At 43.2% G+C, this 19,985-nt stretch overlaps 1 protein-coding gene across 1 annotated transcript in view; it reads right to left on the minus strand.

The window, feature by feature from the left end:
* The window catches only part of fbxl17 (F-box and leucine-rich repeat protein 17), a 354,283-nt gene that overhangs the window by 93,816 nt on the left and 240,482 nt on the right, over positions 1-19,985 (minus strand). The window contains exon 8 of the mRNA XM_067414572.1: positions 19,719-19,795. Within this exon, the coding sequence (XP_067270673.1) occupies positions 19,719-19,795 (77 nt within the window). The remainder of the gene's footprint in view (positions 1-19,718; positions 19,796-19,985) is intronic.

Consider the following 19,985-nt stretch of genomic DNA (forward strand, 5'->3'; position numbering starts at 1 on the left):
TCAAGCAGATCTATGTGCTGCGATAGGCTAAAAACAGAAAACGAATGAACTCAAAGCAGCTTCAGATGACACTGTCAATCGATTTCTACTGATCAACACAACCATCCTCAGAGCCTCTCGACCCGCTGTCATCTCAGTAATAACCAAGAATTAATCAAACTAAAGCCGGGTGCACACTGTGCGATTTTGGCCACGATTTGGCCGTCTGGGGCAAATTTAGCAAATCCTAAAAGATTCCTCTGAGCCTAGGCTAAAATCTGACGTCTTTAGTCGTTAGTTTGACATGTTCACCGGCAGCCGATTAATGAGCGCTGCGATCAAATTTTACCTCAGACGAAATTCTGGCAGTTTCAGAAGATTTGGCACAGAATCCTGCAGTGTGACTTCTCCTACGACGACAGTCAAATATCTCCGTTTTTCAAGACAAACTATGACCAGAACGAGAGCTAGAGATTTCTTTGTAGCCAGCATTTCAGTCCCGTGTGTAATGCAGCTCACCGTCACCAAACACGTCATTCACTGACGATATAAAACTCCGAACGAGTTTTCTTGTGCGCGTCCGTTTTTAGCGTCACTTCACTATCGTGCAGTCTGACATTAATGCCAACTGAGATCTTACAGTGTGACGGCTTACATCGGGGATCATGTTCGTACAGTCTGACGAGGGACATTCGCAAAGGATTTTGAAAAATCGCACAGTGTGCAGGACCCATAACGCCAGTGTCATGACAAATCCTGTCCGCCTGTGAAATCGTGTCCGCTTATAGGACCCCAGAGCGATTCTATTGGCTGAAATAACTTTTAATGGGTAATCTGTTCAGAGCCTGATTACAATTCTTACAAAATCGCGTTTTGATTTTGTCTTTAATGTCTTACAAATCATGTTTCATATACTAGTAGTATATAACTGAAGCTATAGGTGCTTATATAAGTATATATACAAGCATATCTCGTATATAATCTGTTTATTTTGTGCACCTGTTCTGTATATTATTGTTTTTTTATTATTCTTTATTATTTACATTATACTACGTCATGCTTTTGTATTAGTGCTTAGTTTATCAGTTGAAATAATTCAGAACAAGTTATTGCTCCCATTATAGAAATCAATTACATATTTCAAATAAATGTTTTGTGTGTGTGTGTACTTAGTATGGCAATGAATTCATAGTTTATTTTTAAACAATTGCTTGTCCAGAACCATGTATAACAGCTTTTGATCAGGCATTTAAAACGGCTACCAGCGGACAGGATTCGTCATGACAGCGGCCAAATGTTCTCCGCCATCACTAACCAAACCATCAGCTCAAGTCTTAATGGAAGCAGGACTGGCGGGCTTCAGATGTTCTCTGTCTCAGCGTTTGTCCATTTATAATTATATCATTTATAAATACATGTGCATTAGCGCTGGATCTGCTCATTAAAGCAAACATCCGGCAGAAAAACACACGCTGTGGAAGAAGAGGACATGACTGACATCAACAAAAACTACTCCAAGACATTCATAAACATAATCCATGACATGCACTTCTCCATCAAGAGCCAGCATTATTTGTTAAACGCTATTAATATAATATAATTACGCTTGTAAAGGTAGAGTTACAGCATCTTAATGTATTTGAGCTTCTGAGTCTTTTATGTGCTCATTCAATCAATAATTCATCAGAAAACTAAAGACTGAGAATAAAATCTGCAAAGCTGGAACTGAAGATGCATCATTTCTACAACTGTGTGTGTTTGCGTGTGTGTGTCTGTGTGAGCATGCGAGAGTGTATGTGAGTGTGTGTGTGTGTGTGTGTGTGTGTGTGTGTGTGTGTGTGTGTGTGTGTGTGTGTGTGTGTGTGTGAGCGTGTGAGAGTGTAAGTGAGTGTGTCTGAGTGAGCGTGTGAGAATTATGTGTGTGTGTGTGTCTGAGTGTGTGTCTGTGTGAGCGTGTGAGTGTGTGTGTGTGTGTGTGTGTCTGAGTGTGTGTCTGTGTGAGCGTGTGAGAGTGTATGTGAGTGTGTGTGTCTGTGTGAGCGTGGGAGAGTGTATGTGAGTGTGTGAGTGCATGTGTGTGTGTGTGTGTCTGTGTGAGCGTGTGAGAGTGTGTGTGTGAGTGAGTGTGTGTGTGTATGTGTGAGCTTGTGAGAGTGTATGTGAGTGTGTGAGTAGGAGAGTGTATGTGAGTGTTTGAGTGTGTGTGTGAGCGTGAGCTGGAGAGTGTATGTGAGTGTGAGTGTGTTTGAGCGTGTGTATATTACTGTGTTTCTGTGTGAGTATGTGTTTTTCTGTGTGTGTGTGTGTGTTTGTGTGTGTGTGTGTGTGTTTGTGTGTGTGTGTGAGCGTGAGCTGGAGAGTGTATGTGAGTGTGAGTGTGTTTGAGCGTGTGTATATATCTGTGTTTCTGTGTGAGTATGTGTTTTTCTGTGTGTGTGTGTGAGTGTGAGTGTGAGTGTGAGTGTGTTTGAGCGTGTGTATATATCTGTGTTTCTGTGAGAGTATGTGTTTTTCTCTGTGTGTGTGTGTGTGTGTGTATGTGTGTGTGTGTGTGTGTGTGTGTGTGTGTGTGTGTGTGTGTCAAGTGTCACCATTCCGATTGATATGTGCAAAACGGACATATTTTTGGTCAAACTTAACTTAAGTGTGCAGGAGACTTGTTCTGCCCCCCTCTCCTGTACTCACGGCATATTTTGGTCCATTTCGGTGCCTCAAGTCCCCGTTTCTAATTTCCAACCCTAACTGGAGAAGCTTGAACCGGACAAAACACACACGCAAAATCAACCTTCTAATATCCAATCGATCAAGAGCCGTGCAGGAAATCCACCAATCATCCCATTAGCGGACGGCCGCGGGTCAAGTCACACACACACACACACACACACACACACACACACACACACACACACACTCAAACACTCTCAGACACACTATCCCACACACACACTCACAAACACTCTCACAAGCTCACACACACACACACACACACACACACACACACACACACACACACACACACACACACACACTATAGTTTATGCAATTAATTAAGACCTAATACATTTATTTTTTTTGGATATTTAGTTGAATAACTTCGATTGATATTTTAGCATCCCCGGGGGTATTTCCCTCAGAGGAGCGATGGTGTTTGACATCAGCCTAAACCGGACCCGCATTAGCCCGCGGAGATCAGGTGTCCTCCATTAATCTTGTTTAAACGGTCAGGAAGGCCCGCGCTCGGATATTTCGGGCACATTCCAGGCCATCATTAGTGTTTGGTTTTGATGTTGCGGTCATTCATCACAGGTCCGAGGGTCGTGATTACAGTCACTACGAGTTCTGCTGACGTTAAACAAATGCTGCGCTGAGTTCCGCCTGATTCGGCGCATTACTACGCCACTTATACGTAATTAGCTCAAGTGGGCTGAAATACATTAGAGCCGGATCAGCCTTCCTCATGGGAGAGAACACACGTGATCCAGAGAACACTGAACACGGCCTGTGGAATACATACAGCGTGACCGGAGAACGTGTTATTATTTAACGGCATTTACTATTTCAATGGCATTCATTACACTGCAAAAAAATGCTTTTCTTACTCAGTATTTTTGTCTTGTTTCTAGTCCAAAGATCTAACAATTCTTAAAACAAGAAGTATTTACTAGACCCGCAAAAGTAATTGTCTTGTTTTGGGAAAAAATAACTCAAAATGAAGAGAGTTCCTGGGTCAGACATGACAACCCAGTGTTTGGGTAGTTTTTGTGTCACTCAGATCCTGGGTCAGACGTGACAACCCAGTGTTTGGGTAGTTTTTGTGTCACTCAGATCCTGGATCAGACGTGACAACCCAGTGTTTGGGTAGTTTTTGTGTCACTCAGATCCTGGGTCAGACGTGACAACCCAGTGTTTGGGTAGTTTTTGTGTTACTCAGATCCTGGGTCAGACGTGACAACCCAGTGTTTGGGTAGTTTTTGTGTTACTCAGATCCTGGGTCAGACGTGACAACCCAGTGTTTGGGTAGTTTTTGTGTTACTCAGATCCTGGGTCAGACGTGACTTCCCAGTGTTTGGGTAGTTTTTGTGTTACTCAGATCCTGGGTCAGTTGTAACAACCCAGTGTTTGGGTAGTTTTTGTGTTATTCAGATCCTGGGTCAGACGTGACAACCCAGGGTTTGGGTAGTTTTTGTGTTACTCAGATCCTGGGTCAGACGTAACAACCCAGTGTTTGGGTAGTTTTTGTGTCACTCAGATCCTGGGTCAGACGTGACAACCCAGTGTTTGGGTAGTTTTTGTGTTACTCAGATCCTGGGTCAGACGTGACAACCCAGTGTTTGGGTAGTTTTTGTGTTACTCAGATCCTGGGTCAGACATGACAACCCAGTGTTTGGGTAGTTTTTGTGTTACTCAGATCCTGGGTCAGACGTGACGACCCAGTGTTTGGGTAGTTTTTGTGTTTCTCAGATCCTGGGTCAGACGTGACAACCCAGTGTTTGGGTAGTTTTTGTGTTATTCAGATCCTGGGTCAGACGTGACAACCCAGGGTTTGGGTAGTTTTTGTGTTACTCAGATCCTGGGTCAGACGTAACAACCCAGTGTTTGGGTAGTTTTTGTGTTACTCAGATCCTGGGTCAGTTGTAACAACCCAGTGTTTGGGTAGTTTTTGTGTTACTCAGATCCTGGGTCAGACGTAACAACCCAGTGTTTGGGTAGTTTTTGTGTTACTCAGATCCTGGGTCAGACGTAACAACCCAGTGTTTGGGTAGTTTTTGTGTTACTCAGATCCTGGGTCAGACGTAACAACCCAGTGTTTGGGCAGTTTTTGTGTTACTCAGATCCTGGGTCAGACGTGACAACCCAGTGTTTGGGTAGTTTTTGTGTTACTCAGATCCTGGGTCAGACGTGACAACCCAGTGTTTGGGTAGTTTTTGTGTTACTCAGATCCTGGGTCAGACGTGACAACCCAGTGTTTGGGTAGTTTTTGTGTTACTCAGATCCTGGGTCAGACGTGACAACCCAGTGTTTGGGTAGTTTTTGTGTTACTCAGATCCTGGGTCAGACGTGACAACCCAGTGTTTGGGTAGTTTTTGTTACTCAGTTCCTGGGTCAGACGTAATAACCCAGTGTTTGGGTAGTTTTTGTGTTACTCAGATCCTGGATCAGACGTGACAACCCAGTGTTTGGGTAGTTTTTGTGTTACTCAGATCCTGGATCAGACGTGACAACCCAGTGTTTGGGTAGTTTTTGTGTTACTCAGATCCTGGATCAGACGTGACAACCCAGTGTTTGGGTAGTTTTTGTGTTACTCAGATCCTGGGTCAGACGTAACAACCCAGTGTTTGGGTAGTTTTTGTGTTACTCAGATCCTGGGTCAGACGTGACAACCCAGTGTTTGGGTAGTTTTTGTGTTATTCAGATCCTGGGTCAGACGTGACAACCCAGTGTTTGGGTAGTTTTTGTGTTATTCAGATCCTGGGTCAGACGTGACAACCCAGGGTTTGGGTAGTTTTTGTGTTACTCAGATCCTGGGTCAGACGTAACAACCCAGTGTTTGGGTAGTTTTCGTGTTACTCAGATCCTGGGTCAGTTGTAACAACCCAGTGTTTGGGTAGTTTTTGTGTTACTCAGATCCTGGGTCAGACGTAACAACCCAGTGTTTGGGTAGTTTTTGTGTTACTCAGATCCTGGGTCAGACGTAACAACCCAGTGTTTGGGTAGTTTTTGTGTTACTCAGATCCTGGGTCAGACGTAACAACCCAGTGTTTGGGCAGTTTTTGTGTTACTCAGATCCTGGGTCAGACGTGACAACCCAGTGTTTGGGTAGTTTTTGTGTTACTCAGATCCTGGGTCAGACGTGACAACCCAGTGTTTGGGTAGTTTTTGTGTTACTCAGATCCTGGGTCAGACGTGACAACCCAGTGTTTGGGTAGTTTTTGCGTTACTCAGATCCTGGGTCAGACGTGACAACCCAGTGTTTGGGTAGTTTTTGTGTTACTCAGATCCTGGGTCAGACGTGACAACCCAGTGTTTGGGTAGTTTTTGTGTTACTCAGATCCTGGGTCAGACGTGACAACCCAGTGTTTGGGTAGTTTTTGTGTTACTCAGATCCTGGGTCAGACGTGACAACCCAGTGTTTGGGTAGTTTTTGTGTTACTCAGATCCTGGGTCAGACGTGACAACCCAGTGTTTGGGTAGTTTTTGTGTTACTCAGATCCTGGGTCAGACGTGACAACCCAGTGTTTGGGTAGTTTTTGTGTTACTCAGATCCTGGGTCAGACGTGACAACCCAGTGTTTGGGTAGTTTTTGTGTTACTCAGATCCTGGGTCAGACGTGACTTCCCAGTGTTTGGGTAGTTTTTGTGTTACTCAGATCCTGGGTCAGTTGTAACAACCCAGTGTTTGGGTAGTTTTTGTGTTATTCAGATCCTGGGTCAGACGTGACAACCCAGGGTTTGGGTAGTTTTTGTGTTACTCAGATCCTGGGTCAGACGTAACAACCCAGTGTTTGGGTAGTTTTTGTGTCACTCAGATCCTGGGTCAGACGTGACAACCCAGTGTTTGGGTAGTTTTTGTGTTACTCAGATCCTGGGTCAGACGTGACAACCCAGTGTTTGGGTAGTTTTTGTGTTACTCAGATCCTGGGTCAGACATGACAACCCAGTGTTTGGGTAGTTTTTGTGTTACTCAGATCCTGGGTCAGACGTGACGACCCAGTGTTTGGGTAGTTTTTGTGTTTCTCAGATCCTGGGTCAGACGTGACAACCCAGTGTTTGGGTAGTTTTTGTGTTATTCAGATCCTGGGTCAGACGTGACAACCCAGGGTTTGGGTAGTTTTTGTGTTACTCAGATCCTGGGTCAGACGTAACAACCCAGTGTTTGGGTAGTTTTTGTGTTACTCAGATCCTGGGTCAGTTGTAACAACCCAGTGTTTGGGTAGTTTTTGTGTTACTCAGATCCTGGGTCAGACGTAACAACCCAGTGTTTGGGTAGTTTTTGTGTTACTCAGATCCTGGGTCAGACGTAACAACCCAGTGTTTGGGTAGTTTTTGTGTTACTCAGATCCTGGGTCAGACGTAACAACCCAGTGTTTGGGCAGTTTTTGTGTTACTCAGATCCTGGGTCAGACGTGACAACCCAGTGTTTGGGTAGTTTTTGTGTTACTCAGATCCTGGGTCAGACGTGACAACCCAGTGTTTGGGTAGTTTTTGTGTTACTCAGATCCTGGGTCAGACGTGACAACCCAGTGTTTGGGTAGTTTTTGTGTTACTCAGATCCTGGGTCAGACGTGACAACCCAGTGTTTGGGTAGTTTTTGTGTTACTCAGATCCTGGGTCAGACGTGACAACCCAGTGTTTGGGTAGTTTTTGTTACTCAGTTCCTGGGTCAGACGTAATAACCCAGTGTTTGGGTAGTTTTTGTGTTACTCAGATCCTGGATCAGACGTGACAACCCAGTGTTTGGGTAGTTTTTGTGTTACTCAGATCCTGGATCAGACGTGACAACCCAGTGTTTGGGTAGTTTTTGTGTTACTCAGATCCTGGATCAGACGTGACAACCCAGTGTTTGGGTAGTTTTTGTGTTACTCAGATCCTGGGTCAGACGTAACAACCCAGTGTTTGGGTAGTTTTTGTGTTACTCAGATCCTGGGTCAGACGTGACAACCCAGTGTTTGGGTAGTTTTTGTGTTATTCAGATCCTGGGTCAGACGTGACAACCCAGTGTTTGGGTAGTTTTTGTGTTATTCAGATCCTGGGTCAGACGTGACAACCCAGGGTTTGGGTAGTTTTTGTGTTACTCAGATCCTGGGTCAGACGTAACAACCCAGTGTTTGGGTAGTTTTCGTGTTACTCAGATCCTGGGTCAGTTGTAACAACCCAGTGTTTGGGTAGTTTTTGTGTTACTCAGATCCTGGGTCAGACGTAACAACCCAGTGTTTGGGTAGTTTTTGTGTTACTCAGATCCTGGGTCAGACGTAACAACCCAGTGTTTGGGTAGTTTTTGTGTTACTCAGATCCTGGGTCAGACGTGACAACCCAGTGTTTGGGCAGTTTTTGTGTTACTCAGATCCTGGGTCAGACGTGACAACCCAGTGTTTGGGTAGTTTTTGTGTTACTCAGATCCTGGGTCAGACGTGACAACCCAGTGTTTGGGTAGTTTTTGTGTTACTCAGATCCTGGGTCAGACGTGACAACCCAGTGTTTGGGTAGTTTTTGCGTTACTCAGATCCTGGGTCAGACGTGACAACCCAGTGTTTGGGTAGTTTTTGTGTTACTCAGATCCTGGGTCAGACGTGACAACCCAGTGTTTGGGTAGTTTTTGTGTTACTCAGATCCTGGGTCAGACGTGACAACCCAGTGTTTGGGTAGTTTTTGTGTTACTCAGATCCTGGGTCAGACGTGACAACCCAGTGTTTGGGTAGTTTTTGTGTTACTCAGATCCTGGGTCAGACGTGACAACCCAGTGTTTGGGTAGTTTTTGTGTTACTCAGATCCTGGGTCAGACGTGACAACCCAGTGTTTGGGTAGTTTTTGTGTTACTCAGATCCTGGGTCAGACGTAACAACCCAGTGTTTGGGTAGTTTTTGTGTTATTCAGATCCTGGGTCAGACGTGACAACCCAGGGTTTGGGTAGTTTTTGTGTTACTCAGATCCTGGGTCAGACGTAACAACCCAGTGTTTGGGTAGTTTTTGTGTCACTCAGATCCTGGGTCAGACGTGACAACCCAGTGTTTGGGTAGTTTTTGTGTTACTCAGATCCTGGGTCAGACGTGACAACCCAGTGTTTGGGTAGTTTTTGTGTTACTCAGATCCTGGGTCAGACATGACAACCCAGTGTTTGGGTAGTTTTTGTGTTACTCAGATCCTGGGTCAGACGTGACGACCCAGTGTTTGGGTAGTTTTTGTGTTACTCAGATCCTGGGTCAGACGTGACGACCCAGTGTTTGGGTAGTTTTTGTGTTTCTCAGATCCTGGGTCAGACGTGACAACCCAGTGTTTGGGTAGTTTTTGTGTTATTCAGATCCTGGGTCAGACGTGACAACCCAGGGTTTGGGTAGTTTTTGTGTTACTCAGATCCTGGGTCAGACGTAACAACCCAGTGTTTGGGTAGTTTTTGTGTTACTCAGATCCTGGGTCAGTTGTAACAACCCAGTGTTTGGGTAGTTTTTGTGTTACTCAGATCCTGGGTCAGACGTAACAACCCAGTGTTTGGGTAGTTTTTGTGTTACTCAGATCCTGGGTCAGACGTAACAACCCAGTGTTTGGGTAGTTTTTGTGTTACTCAGATCCTGGGTCAGACGTAACAACCCAGTGTTTGGGCAGTTTTTGTGTTACTCAGATCCTGGGTCAGACGTGACAACCCAGTGTTTGGGTAGTTTTTGTGTTACTCAGATCCTGGGTCAGACGTGACAACCCAGTGTTTGGGTAGTTTTTGTGTTACTCAGATCCTGGGTCAGACGTGACAACCCAGTGTTTGGGTAGTTTTTGCGTTACTCAGATCCTGGGTCAGACGTGACAACCCAGTGTTTGGGTAGTTTTTGTGTTACTCAGATCCTGGGTCAGACGTGACAACCCAGTGTTTGGGTAGTTTTTGTGTTACTCAGATCCTGGGTCAGACGTGACAACCCAGTGTTTGGGTAGTTTTTGTGTTACTCAGATCCTGGGTCAGACGTGACAACCCAGTGTTTGGGTAGTTTTTGTGTTACTCAGATCCTGGGTCAGACGTGACAACCCAGTGTTTGGGTAGTTTTTGTGTTACTCAGATCCTGGGTCAGACGTGACAACCCAGTGTTTGGGTAGTTTTTGTGTTACTCAGATCCTGGGTCAGACGTGACAACCCAGTGTTTGGGTAGTTTTTGTTACTCAGTTCCTGGGTCAGACGTAATAACCCAGTGTTTGGGTAGTTTTTGTGTTACTCAGATCCTGGATCAGACGTGACAACCCAGTGTTTGGGTAGTTTTTGTGTTACTCAGATCCTGGATCAGACGTGACAACCCAGTGTTTGGGTAGTTTTTGTGTTACTCAGATCCTGGATCAGACGTGACAACCCAGTGTTTGGGTAGTTTTTGTGTTACTCAGATCCTGGGTCAGACGTAACAACCCAGTGTTTGGGTAGTTTTTGTGTTACTCAGATCCTGGGTCAGACGTGACAACCCAGTGTTTGGGTAGTTTTTGTGTTATTCAGATCCTGGGTCAGACGTGACAACCCAGTGTTTGGGTAGTTTTTGTGTTATTCAGATCCTGGGTCAGACGTGACAACCCAGGGTTTGGGTAGTTTTTGTGTTACTCAGATCCTGGGTCAGACGTAACAACCCAGTGTTTGGGTAGTTTTCGTGTTACTCAGATCCTGGGTCAGTTGTAACAACCCAGTGTTTGGGTAGTTTTTGTGTTACTCAGATCCTGGGTCAGACGTAACAACCCAGTGTTTGGGTAGTTTTTGTGTTACTCAGATCCTGGGTCAGACGTAACAACCCAGTGTTTGGGCAGTTTTTGTGTTACTCAGATCCTGGGTCAGACGTGACAACCCAGTGTTTGGGTAGTTTTTGTGTTACTCAGATCCTGGGTCAGACGTGACAACCCAGTGTTTGGGTAGTTTTTGTGTTACTCAGATCCTGGGTCAGACGTGACAACCCAGTGTTTGGGTAGTTTTTGCGTTACTCAGATCCTGGGTCAGACGTGACAACCCAGTGTTTGGGTAGTTTTTGTGTTACTCAGATCCTGGGTCAGACGTGACAACCCAGTGTTTGGGTAGTTTTTGTGTTACTCAGATCCTGGGTCAGACGTGACAACCCAGTGTTTGGGTAGTTTTTGTGTTACTCAGATCCTGGGTCAGACGTGACAACCCAGTGTTTGGGTAGTTTTTGTGTTACTCAGATCCTGGGTCAGACGTGACAACCCAGTGTTTGGGTAGTTTTTGTGTTACTCAGATCCTGGGTCAGACGTGACAACCCAGTGTTTGGGTAGTTTTTGTGTTACTCAGATCCTGGGTCAGACGTGACAACCCAGTGTTTGGGTAGTTTTTGTGTTACTCAGATCCTGGGTCAGACGTGACAACCCAGTGTTTGGGTAGTTTTTGCTACTCAGTTCCTGGGTCAGACGTAATAACCCAGTGTTTGGGTAGTTTTTGTGTTACTCAGATCCTGGATCAGACGTGACAACCCAGTGTTTGGGTAGTTTTTGTGTTACTCAGATCCTGGATCAGACGTGACAACCCAGTGTTTGGGTAGTTTTTGTGTTACTCAGATCCTGGATCAGACGTGACAACCCAGTGTTTGGGTAGTTTTTGTGTTACTCAGATCCTGGGTCAGACGTAACAACCCAGTGTTTGGGTAGTTTTTGTGTTACTCAGATCCTGGGTCAGACGTGACAACCCAGTGTTTGGGTAGTTTTTGTGTTACTCAGATCCTGGGTCAGACGTGACAACCCAGTGTTTGGGTAGTTTTTGTGTTATTCAGATCCTGGGCCAGACGTGACAACCCAGGGTTTGGGTAGTTTTTGTGTTACTCAGATCCTGGGTCAGACGTAACAACCCAGTGTTTGGGTAGTTTTTGTGTTACTCAGATCCTGGGTCAGTTGTAACAACCCAGTGTTTGGGTAGTTTTTGTGTTACTCAGATCCTGGGTCAGACGTAACAACCCAGTGTTTGGGTAGTTTTTGTGTTACTCAGATCCTGGGTCAGACGTAACAACCCAGTGTTTGGGTAGTTTTTGTGTTACTCAGATCCTGGGTCAGACGTAACAACCCAGTGTTTGGGCAGTTTTTGTGTTACTCAGATCCTGGGTCAGACGTGACAACCCAGTGTTTGGGTAGTTTTTGTGTTACTCAGATCCTGGGTCAGACGTGACAACCCAGTGTTTGGGTAGTTTTTGTGTTACTCAGATCCTGGGTCAGACGTGACAACCCAGTGTTTGGGTAGTTTTTGTGTTACTCAGATCCTGGGTCAGACGTGACAACCCAGTGTTTGGGTAGTTTTTGTGTTACTCAGATCCTGGGTCAGACGTGACAACCCAGTGTTTGGGTAGTTTTTGTGTTACTCAGATCCTGGGTCAGACGTGACAACCCAGTGTTTGGGTAGTTTTTGTGTTACTCAGATCCTGGGTCAGACGTGACAACCCAGTGTTTGGGTAATTTTTGTGTTAAAGCATATATAAGTAAATATAAGACACAGGTAATGCTGATTTTCGACTACAATCTAAATGGCAAGATCAAATCTGTCCTCTTAATGACTTTGAGGCTGTTTTAAGGCCTTAAAGTTGAAGGGTTGCTGTGAAGAAGCAGCTCTCGTGTTCTTCAGTCACTTTAACTCCGTGCCAAAGAAGAACTGAAGTGACTTTCAGAAACACAGACCGTTCTGGCCAAAACCTGCAGAGATGAAGCGAGTCCGAGATGACCGCTGGACACTGACATTGTGCCCTAACTAGTGCTCACCTGGTCTGAGTTTATTCAAAATTGATGCTGATATAAATACTTAAATTCATGCCTCTGGCAGATGCCTTCATCCAAAGATTCTTTCTTTTTTTTGAAAAATAAAATAAAAATTATTCACCAAGAATGCATTAAATTGTAAAAGGAGAAGACATTATAATGATGACAATAGGGCTCAATGAACTGTGTTAATAAGAAATAATCTTCTGTATTCTATGCATTGTATTGTGTTTTAGGCTAAAAGGAAATGTCTTTAAAAAAAATGTTTTTATACAAGTAGTAAGTTTGTGTATGTGTGTGTGTGTGTGTGTGTGTGTGTGTGTGTGTGTGTGTGTGTGTGTGTGTGTGTGTGTGTGTGTGTGTGTGTGTGTGTGTGTGTGTGTGGGCATGTTTTTGTGACATATGAGGACTCAAATGTGTATAATGCCATGGGTATGACACAGGTATTACAGGAGAGGGTGAAATATGAGGACATTACCCATGGCCCCACCTTACAAAAGGCTTATAAATCACACAGGAGGAGTTTTTATGAGAAAGTAAAAATGCAGAATGTTTCCTGTGATGGGTAGGTTTAGGGGCAGTGTGTGTGTGTGTGTGTGTGTGTGTGTGTTTTCGCGCTTATATCCACCGATCAGACGGACCAAGTAATACAGAAATAATATTCCAATCAATTGCGGGTGGATGAGAAATAAATCATTGTGTTTGTTTAATAAAGACGTTTACGAGTCCTGTGAGAGAATCATCCCGTTTGCCGCTTTATATCTCAATCCCTCATGTGACTAACAGCCGAGCTGAAGCTCATTAAATATGCAAATCTTATCCAATCCTAGCCGTGGGCGTTTACTTCAGTCTCCAGTGACACGCCCATCAGAACCCAGCGTTCAGGAGAGAGCCTCAAAACCAGTGTCTTATTAGTTATGATGTTTTTGGATGTAAAAACCACACGAACGTCATTAGTTGACCTTAGACAACAGTACAAAAAAATAATAAAGCCAATTCATGACATCTTTAAAAGTATCGGTTTGGCACCGGTATTGTAAAAAAAAAAAAAAAACGATACCCAATCCAACTTAACATGAACAAACACACTCAAGACACTTAACAGCATTTGCTCGAGCTGCTGTACTAGTCAAGGTTATACTTAGCATGTAATTTCACACTCCTAGCGCTCCATGGGCGAGAGTTTCGTCCGGTGTTTATGTTATTACATCTTCCCCGCTGACCGTAAGCGCACAGCTGCATGTAATGACGTTAATGCTTCTGTCTAGATGTGGTCGGTCTTTGGGCTCCAGCTCAACACAAACACACACCGATTCAGCACTGCACCACAAGGCTGTCATTTAGGAGCGCCGCTGACCCCAAAATATACTGCTAATATATTTTCCCACTTTTTATTTCACCTTTATTTTAAGTTACTTAAGAACAAGTTCTTATTTTCAACAACAGCCTGGCAGGAGAATAAGATCTCCTGAAAGACATACAAACATATTTTACGGTACATATATATCAGTGGCGGCTGGTGAAAAATATTATAGGTGGGGCTATGTTTGTGGGGGGTCTGTGGGTTCTCCCACTGAATTTTTTATTTTATTTCGTAGATGTGATTTCCTGCATTATGGTGTGTTTGAGGCCATGTCCCTTGCCTATACCAATAAAAGAACTCAAACCAGTCAATATCAACAGTCTAATAAAAAGACAATATTAATCTAACTACCATAGAAATCAACAGTTTCACAGGTAATGATAATGAACAAGTTGCATGTTTATTATGCTCCATGTCCAGATAGAAAAAGTGCAAACACTAGTGTTGTCACGATACCAAAATTATGACTTTGATACGATACCAGACTAAAATATCGATATATCGATACTAAATCGATACCACAGTAAAAAAAAGAAGAAAAAAAAAGATAAGATGCTTAATATGACAACAGAACTTGTTATTATTCATTATTTTTTACTAAAAATTCATGTGGCCAACCTTAGGGTTGGGCATCGTTTTTGATTTGAACAATTATTGATCAATTGCTATTAAAATTATCTCACAAATTTTTGCTATCTCAATGTATTTTTTACAATGGGGTAATTGTGTTGCAATAGCTTACACACAGCACAAGAAAGCTTGATTTCGGATGGTAAATTGACTTAAAAAAGACGAGTAAACAGTAATAAAATAAGAACAAATAAACAGATTACAAACAATAGCACAAATAAATGCAATAGAATAGAAGATACAAATTAAACAGACTGCTTTATTTTTTCAGGTAGGTCTAACATTCAGATAAGAAACTGAATAAAAAAATGCATAGTAATTACATTTAAAACAACATTGGATAAAGTTCTTTGTAAAAAAATTCAATAGCGTACAGATGAAACTATTAAAGTTACTCAAGTCGATCAGTCAAGAGCAGTTGATCGTTTGTCTTTTTGTAGTTTGAATAACAAATGACCGCGGTCCCTTTAAGACTAACGGACGCATGGATCCTAAACACTGCTCCTGTTACTCGTTCTTCCTCAACTGTTTGCGACTGTGTTAACGTTAATACTCTTCCAGATGTGCACTGATAATTCTTTGAGTGTATTTGACCAATAATAAGCTGGAAAAAGAAGCAAATGTTCGCACTTGTATCATGTCAGAGGCGGGTTTATTACGGTAGGCTATGTGTGTGTGCGCTTCAGATGTGAGCACGAAATCTGCGGGGATTAGTAGAATTAATTTATGTGCAATCTCGAGCGAAATTCAGACCGATCACACACTAACACTAACACACTGTCATGAGGAAAAAGTCCAGCAGAACGCGTGTTCGCCGTGCTCAGAGGTTAACCGGGCTGAGTGAGAATATGCCGGTGTGTGTCAGCTCGCTGACGGTCGGAGAGGAGAGCGCAGCTGATATCGATACTGTAAAAACTGAGAATCGTATCGTTTCAGATATTCCAGTATCGATACATATCGAAATATCGATATTTTTGACAACACTAGCAAACACATAACGATAAATTATATTAGATATATGGTAAATGGACTGCATTTATATAGCGCTTTCAACAGACCCTATGGCCATCCCAAGCGCTTTACATTTTGCCTCGCATTCACCCATTCATACACCGACGGCGATGTCAGCCATGTACCAGCTCGTCGGGAGCAGCTGGGGTTAGGTGTCTTGCTCATGGACACTTCGACACTTGGTCAGGTGGAACCGGGGATCGAACCACCAACCTTTCAGTTTGTAGACAACCTACATGAACCACTGAGCCACTGCCGCCCCATATGTTTCAGGTGTGTGTCCACGAGCTGTCACACTTGTTTTAACCGGTAAGCAAGGGAAGCAAAGATTGCCAGCTAGTTAGCCAAGCCTTTCGATCGAACCAACATCGGAAAAAGCTTCTCTTGTAGGTTTTCTCCTTTTCTTACACCTATTCCCTTGTCTGGTCTGAGTTCTTTTACAAGGAGTTTTTCTGCTGATGTTCTTCTTTTGTAGCAATTTAACTTAATTTGGGGCAAGTTCAAGTCCCACGACTACATTAGTTCTCCTCGACTTCGCCCGCGCCGCTGCCAGGCTGATGACCCGAGGTTCTGCAGTGCACCGCTCTAATCTCAGAGCTACGGGCGATGTTTTCAGTGCCCCCAATACCATAAAATTCGACGACGATGATTGGTGAAATATAAACTTTTTTTGCGTAGCAACTGGAGAACCATTGGCTTAACTGAGAGATGCAGTGACCGAACCCTGCTGCACAAATCCTGCTTTACTCGTTCTGCAAGAGGAAAGGTATGAATGTTTTAATAATAATAATGCAGTTTTTATTTAATGGTGCATTTCATAGAACCCAAGGTCACCTATACAAGCGTTAAAAACAGTAGAGTACAACAGGGCTAAAGGCAAACCTTACAGGGTTAGTTCACCCAATAATCTAAATTGTCAATAATTCCTCATGTCGTTTAGACCTCCGCTCATCTTCACACACAGATGAAGATATTAGTGTTGAAATCCGATGGCTCAGAAAGGCCTTCATTGACACCAATGTCATTTCCTCTCTCAAGACCCATAAAGGCACTAAAGACGTCGTTACAAAGCCCATCTCACTACAGCGGCTCTACAATCATTGATGAAGAGGCCAGAATAGAGTTAGCGTGCAAAAACTAATTAACGACTTGTATAGTGATGGCCAGGGCCGTTTCTAGCCTTTCTGGCACCCTAGGCAAGATTCATGTTGTTTTACGATACTGAGCCCCTGATGGCTTTGACCTTTTCATGATGATGAAACTAAAGAACGCTGTAACGACTAGAAATATAGTGTGGCCCCTTTAAGAGTTGCGCGCGCTCCCTGCAAACGAAGTCTGCATTTTGTGTATGTGTGTGTGTGTGTATGTTGAGTATTGAGCTCCAATGTGTGGGGATTATTTTCTGTTTTCTGTTGCTAACAGTCAGTTATTTTGTTTTATTAAGTAATGCTGTGGACGGAAAGGGAGTTTGTGGTGAGAGTTCAGCGGGGAATAAAGTGCGATCTGTTTGATGTTAATCGCCTCCGTGTTTGCATCCACTCCAGTTACATTAAGTGAGAATTTTTCACTCGGACACAAGCATTACAACGCCACGGATGATAACGTTCCCTGCCGCCCTCTACATGATCTCATTTTATTACAGCAGCGCCAATATCACCATGGCGACTTCACTCCAATAATCGCAACTAATCATAATGCCTTGAAATAACAAAAAAAAAAATATGAAATAACAAAAAAATCTTGTTGGGGCGGGGGCTCACTGGCGCCCCCCAGCTGTTGGCACCCTAGGCGACCGCCTAGTTTGCCTATGCCTAGAAACGGCACTGGTGATGGCCGACACGCAATACTTGTTACTCAATTCAATATATGCGATATTGCTATTAGTGTTAAATCTTTTTAAATTATATTAAGTTATTGAAAAACTGGCAATGATACCATTTGTTTCACTTTTTTTTTCTGGGGGAAAAAAAGCTTCGCTACAACTTCTGAAAGTGGCCAGCAGTGTTTAAGCAAAAATGTACGTCACAAATCTGATAACTTTAACATCAATGTAAACAAAATATCTAATGCCAATATTTAAATGCCAAAAACTATTCGCTTGACTTGTTAATGTACAGTTATATCAGCCTAAAACTGAACATCCAGATAAACAAATACACCAGAACAATTGCGACCCGGAGCCCCGGAAGACAGGCAGCCGATTGGCTACTGCAGCGACATGATCAACGTAACGGCGCTGAAGGCAAATATCAGAGTGAGATCTAAACACATTCTAAAGTAAAACCATTATTAGCATATAATTAATACACATTATATTTCAAAAGGAGAGATTATCAAAAAATAAATAATAATAATACAAATAAAAACAGGCAGGCAGGTCGGCGGGAGGTCGGCACCCCAGCGCCCTCTATGGACGAGCCGCTGCTGATATATATAAAACATTCATGTAAACATTTACATTCTGTAATAAAAACACTCCTTAATAGTTTTTTGAACGCTGACATTGAAATGATTTGAATTTCAGGGACTTTCAGTCATTAGGACCAGAAAATGTGTGATCAGATCCATAGACATAGGCTACTGCCAGTCTCTGTTCGGGATCATTTGATTCACGTAAGTTAGTGGTCTTCTTTATGTGTCTCCAGTATCGCTAGCAAAGCTCAAACTGAGCCACTGACACTGAAACTTTGGATCGGTCTGGATAATCCCGCTGGATAGAAACTCTCCTCTCTACGCGATCGCAGGAGTGGATGAACACTATCTCCTCAGGACAAACAAATCATCCTCACTAGACGTCACTTCGTCTTGTTTTGCGTTGTTTTCCCGTAACGCATTCATTAATAAGCATCGGACTCAGTGTGCAAGGTCTCTGTGTGTGACGAATTTTACGGGTCACGAATACGGTGAAGGGGGGATTTTGAAATCCACTGCCGCTTCAATATACCTGTATATATTTATATCCTAATTAACTTCATAATCAAAACTTTAATCAATATTTATCCTATATTATTATAATGATTCTATCCAGTTATGATTTTGTTTTAGTTTCTTGTTTTCTAAAGTGTGTATTTGGTCTCTGAGGAGTGACTGAGGGTCTGGCCTAGAGATGTGTGATGTGTCACTAAACACTGGCAACAAGGTCATGTGTTTGGATTTTGGAGGTATCACACACCCCTAACATGTCAGGAGTGCAGTAACAGCGTTTGCTCACTTAGCCCGGCTTCCAGATATGAAATATGGATTTGTCTTTCATTTAATTTATTATGTTTTATTCCTTTTATATTTCCTTTTACTAAAACACTAAAGACTCAAGATGAATATTGCCTGTACTTTTGTGTGTCCCTCTCACTAAAAGAAAGCACATGCTATCAGTATGTTTTGGTAAGAACTGGTTAGAACTGGAGCTTAATCAGCTCCAACCTTGGAGAGACTGTGTATCTGTGTATGTGCGCAATATTCTATGCTCCAGATCAGAATGGTGTTCAATGGGCACCCTAAGAGATGGGTGGACTTGTTGTTCTGGGCAAGCTGGCGCCTGCTCCAGATCTGGAAGGTCACTACAGGCCTAATTCTGGGTGAGAGCATCAACAAGTGACACGTCAGTGGAAACGTGCATCAGATTAACTGATTAGAGTGGAAATTTACCATGACTGTGCATTGTCTCTGAGCCAATCAGAACCATCCACATCGCAGTAATGACGTGGATAAGACCTTGAAAATGGTATAACTGTTGGGACAATTGTATGTACGATAGGGCGAGGCAACGAGACGGGAGAGAGGGAGCGCGGCCTACGAACTCCTTGTGAGACTTGAAGCTGGCTTCTGCTTTTGAAACTGCAAACTATTCTTAAGTAAATTTTTCTTTTATTTATTTGGAATCCTGACTCTGTCTTCATTTCTTCACTACTGGTCCTGGGTCATAAGCTGTTAACCCCTAACAACGGAAAAACGCATGCGAAAATATCGGACTCAGTGTGCAAAGACCTTTACGCATGTTTGGAATTCACTAACATACACACGTTTAACTAGCCAATCCGTGGTGTACGAAGCGTTTGTAAATCTGGAGGAGAGTTTCGTAAAGGTCCATTTTACGCGCAAATTACTCCTATGAATGAGGCCCACAGTGTGGTTCGGACAAGTTACTTCGGTAAAGAAAGTTCAATTAGACAGAATTATGAGAGTAGAAGGAAAATTATAGGATTAAAGCAAACAGTTATACCAAACTGCAGTTCAGAGAAAAGCTTTGATTATAACGAGACACAAGAACCGTTTTCTTTAAAGAACCAATTTATAGTCTAAAGAACCTTTTTGCTTACCGTGGTCCGTGATCTTACAGGACACCAGATAAAGCTCCTTCAGACTCCGGCCCTCCTTCGCAATGATCTCCACACACCTGCCAACACACAACAGAGGGACCGATGGGGTTAAAGGTCAGCAAAGGTCATCTGCACACGCGTGTGGTCATGAACACGGAGGGATTTACTCATGCAAACCGGCTAATATTTACAATGCTTGAGAATATTGATTACAAATGCATAATACACACATTTAAATGAGAAAAACTAAATCGAAAACAATATCAA

Source organism: Pseudorasbora parva, chromosome 13, assembly GCF_024679245.1.
Source record: "Pseudorasbora parva isolate DD20220531a chromosome 13, ASM2467924v1, whole genome shotgun sequence".
Classification (NCBI taxonomy): domain Eukaryota; kingdom Metazoa; phylum Chordata; class Actinopteri; order Cypriniformes; family Gobionidae; genus Pseudorasbora; species Pseudorasbora parva.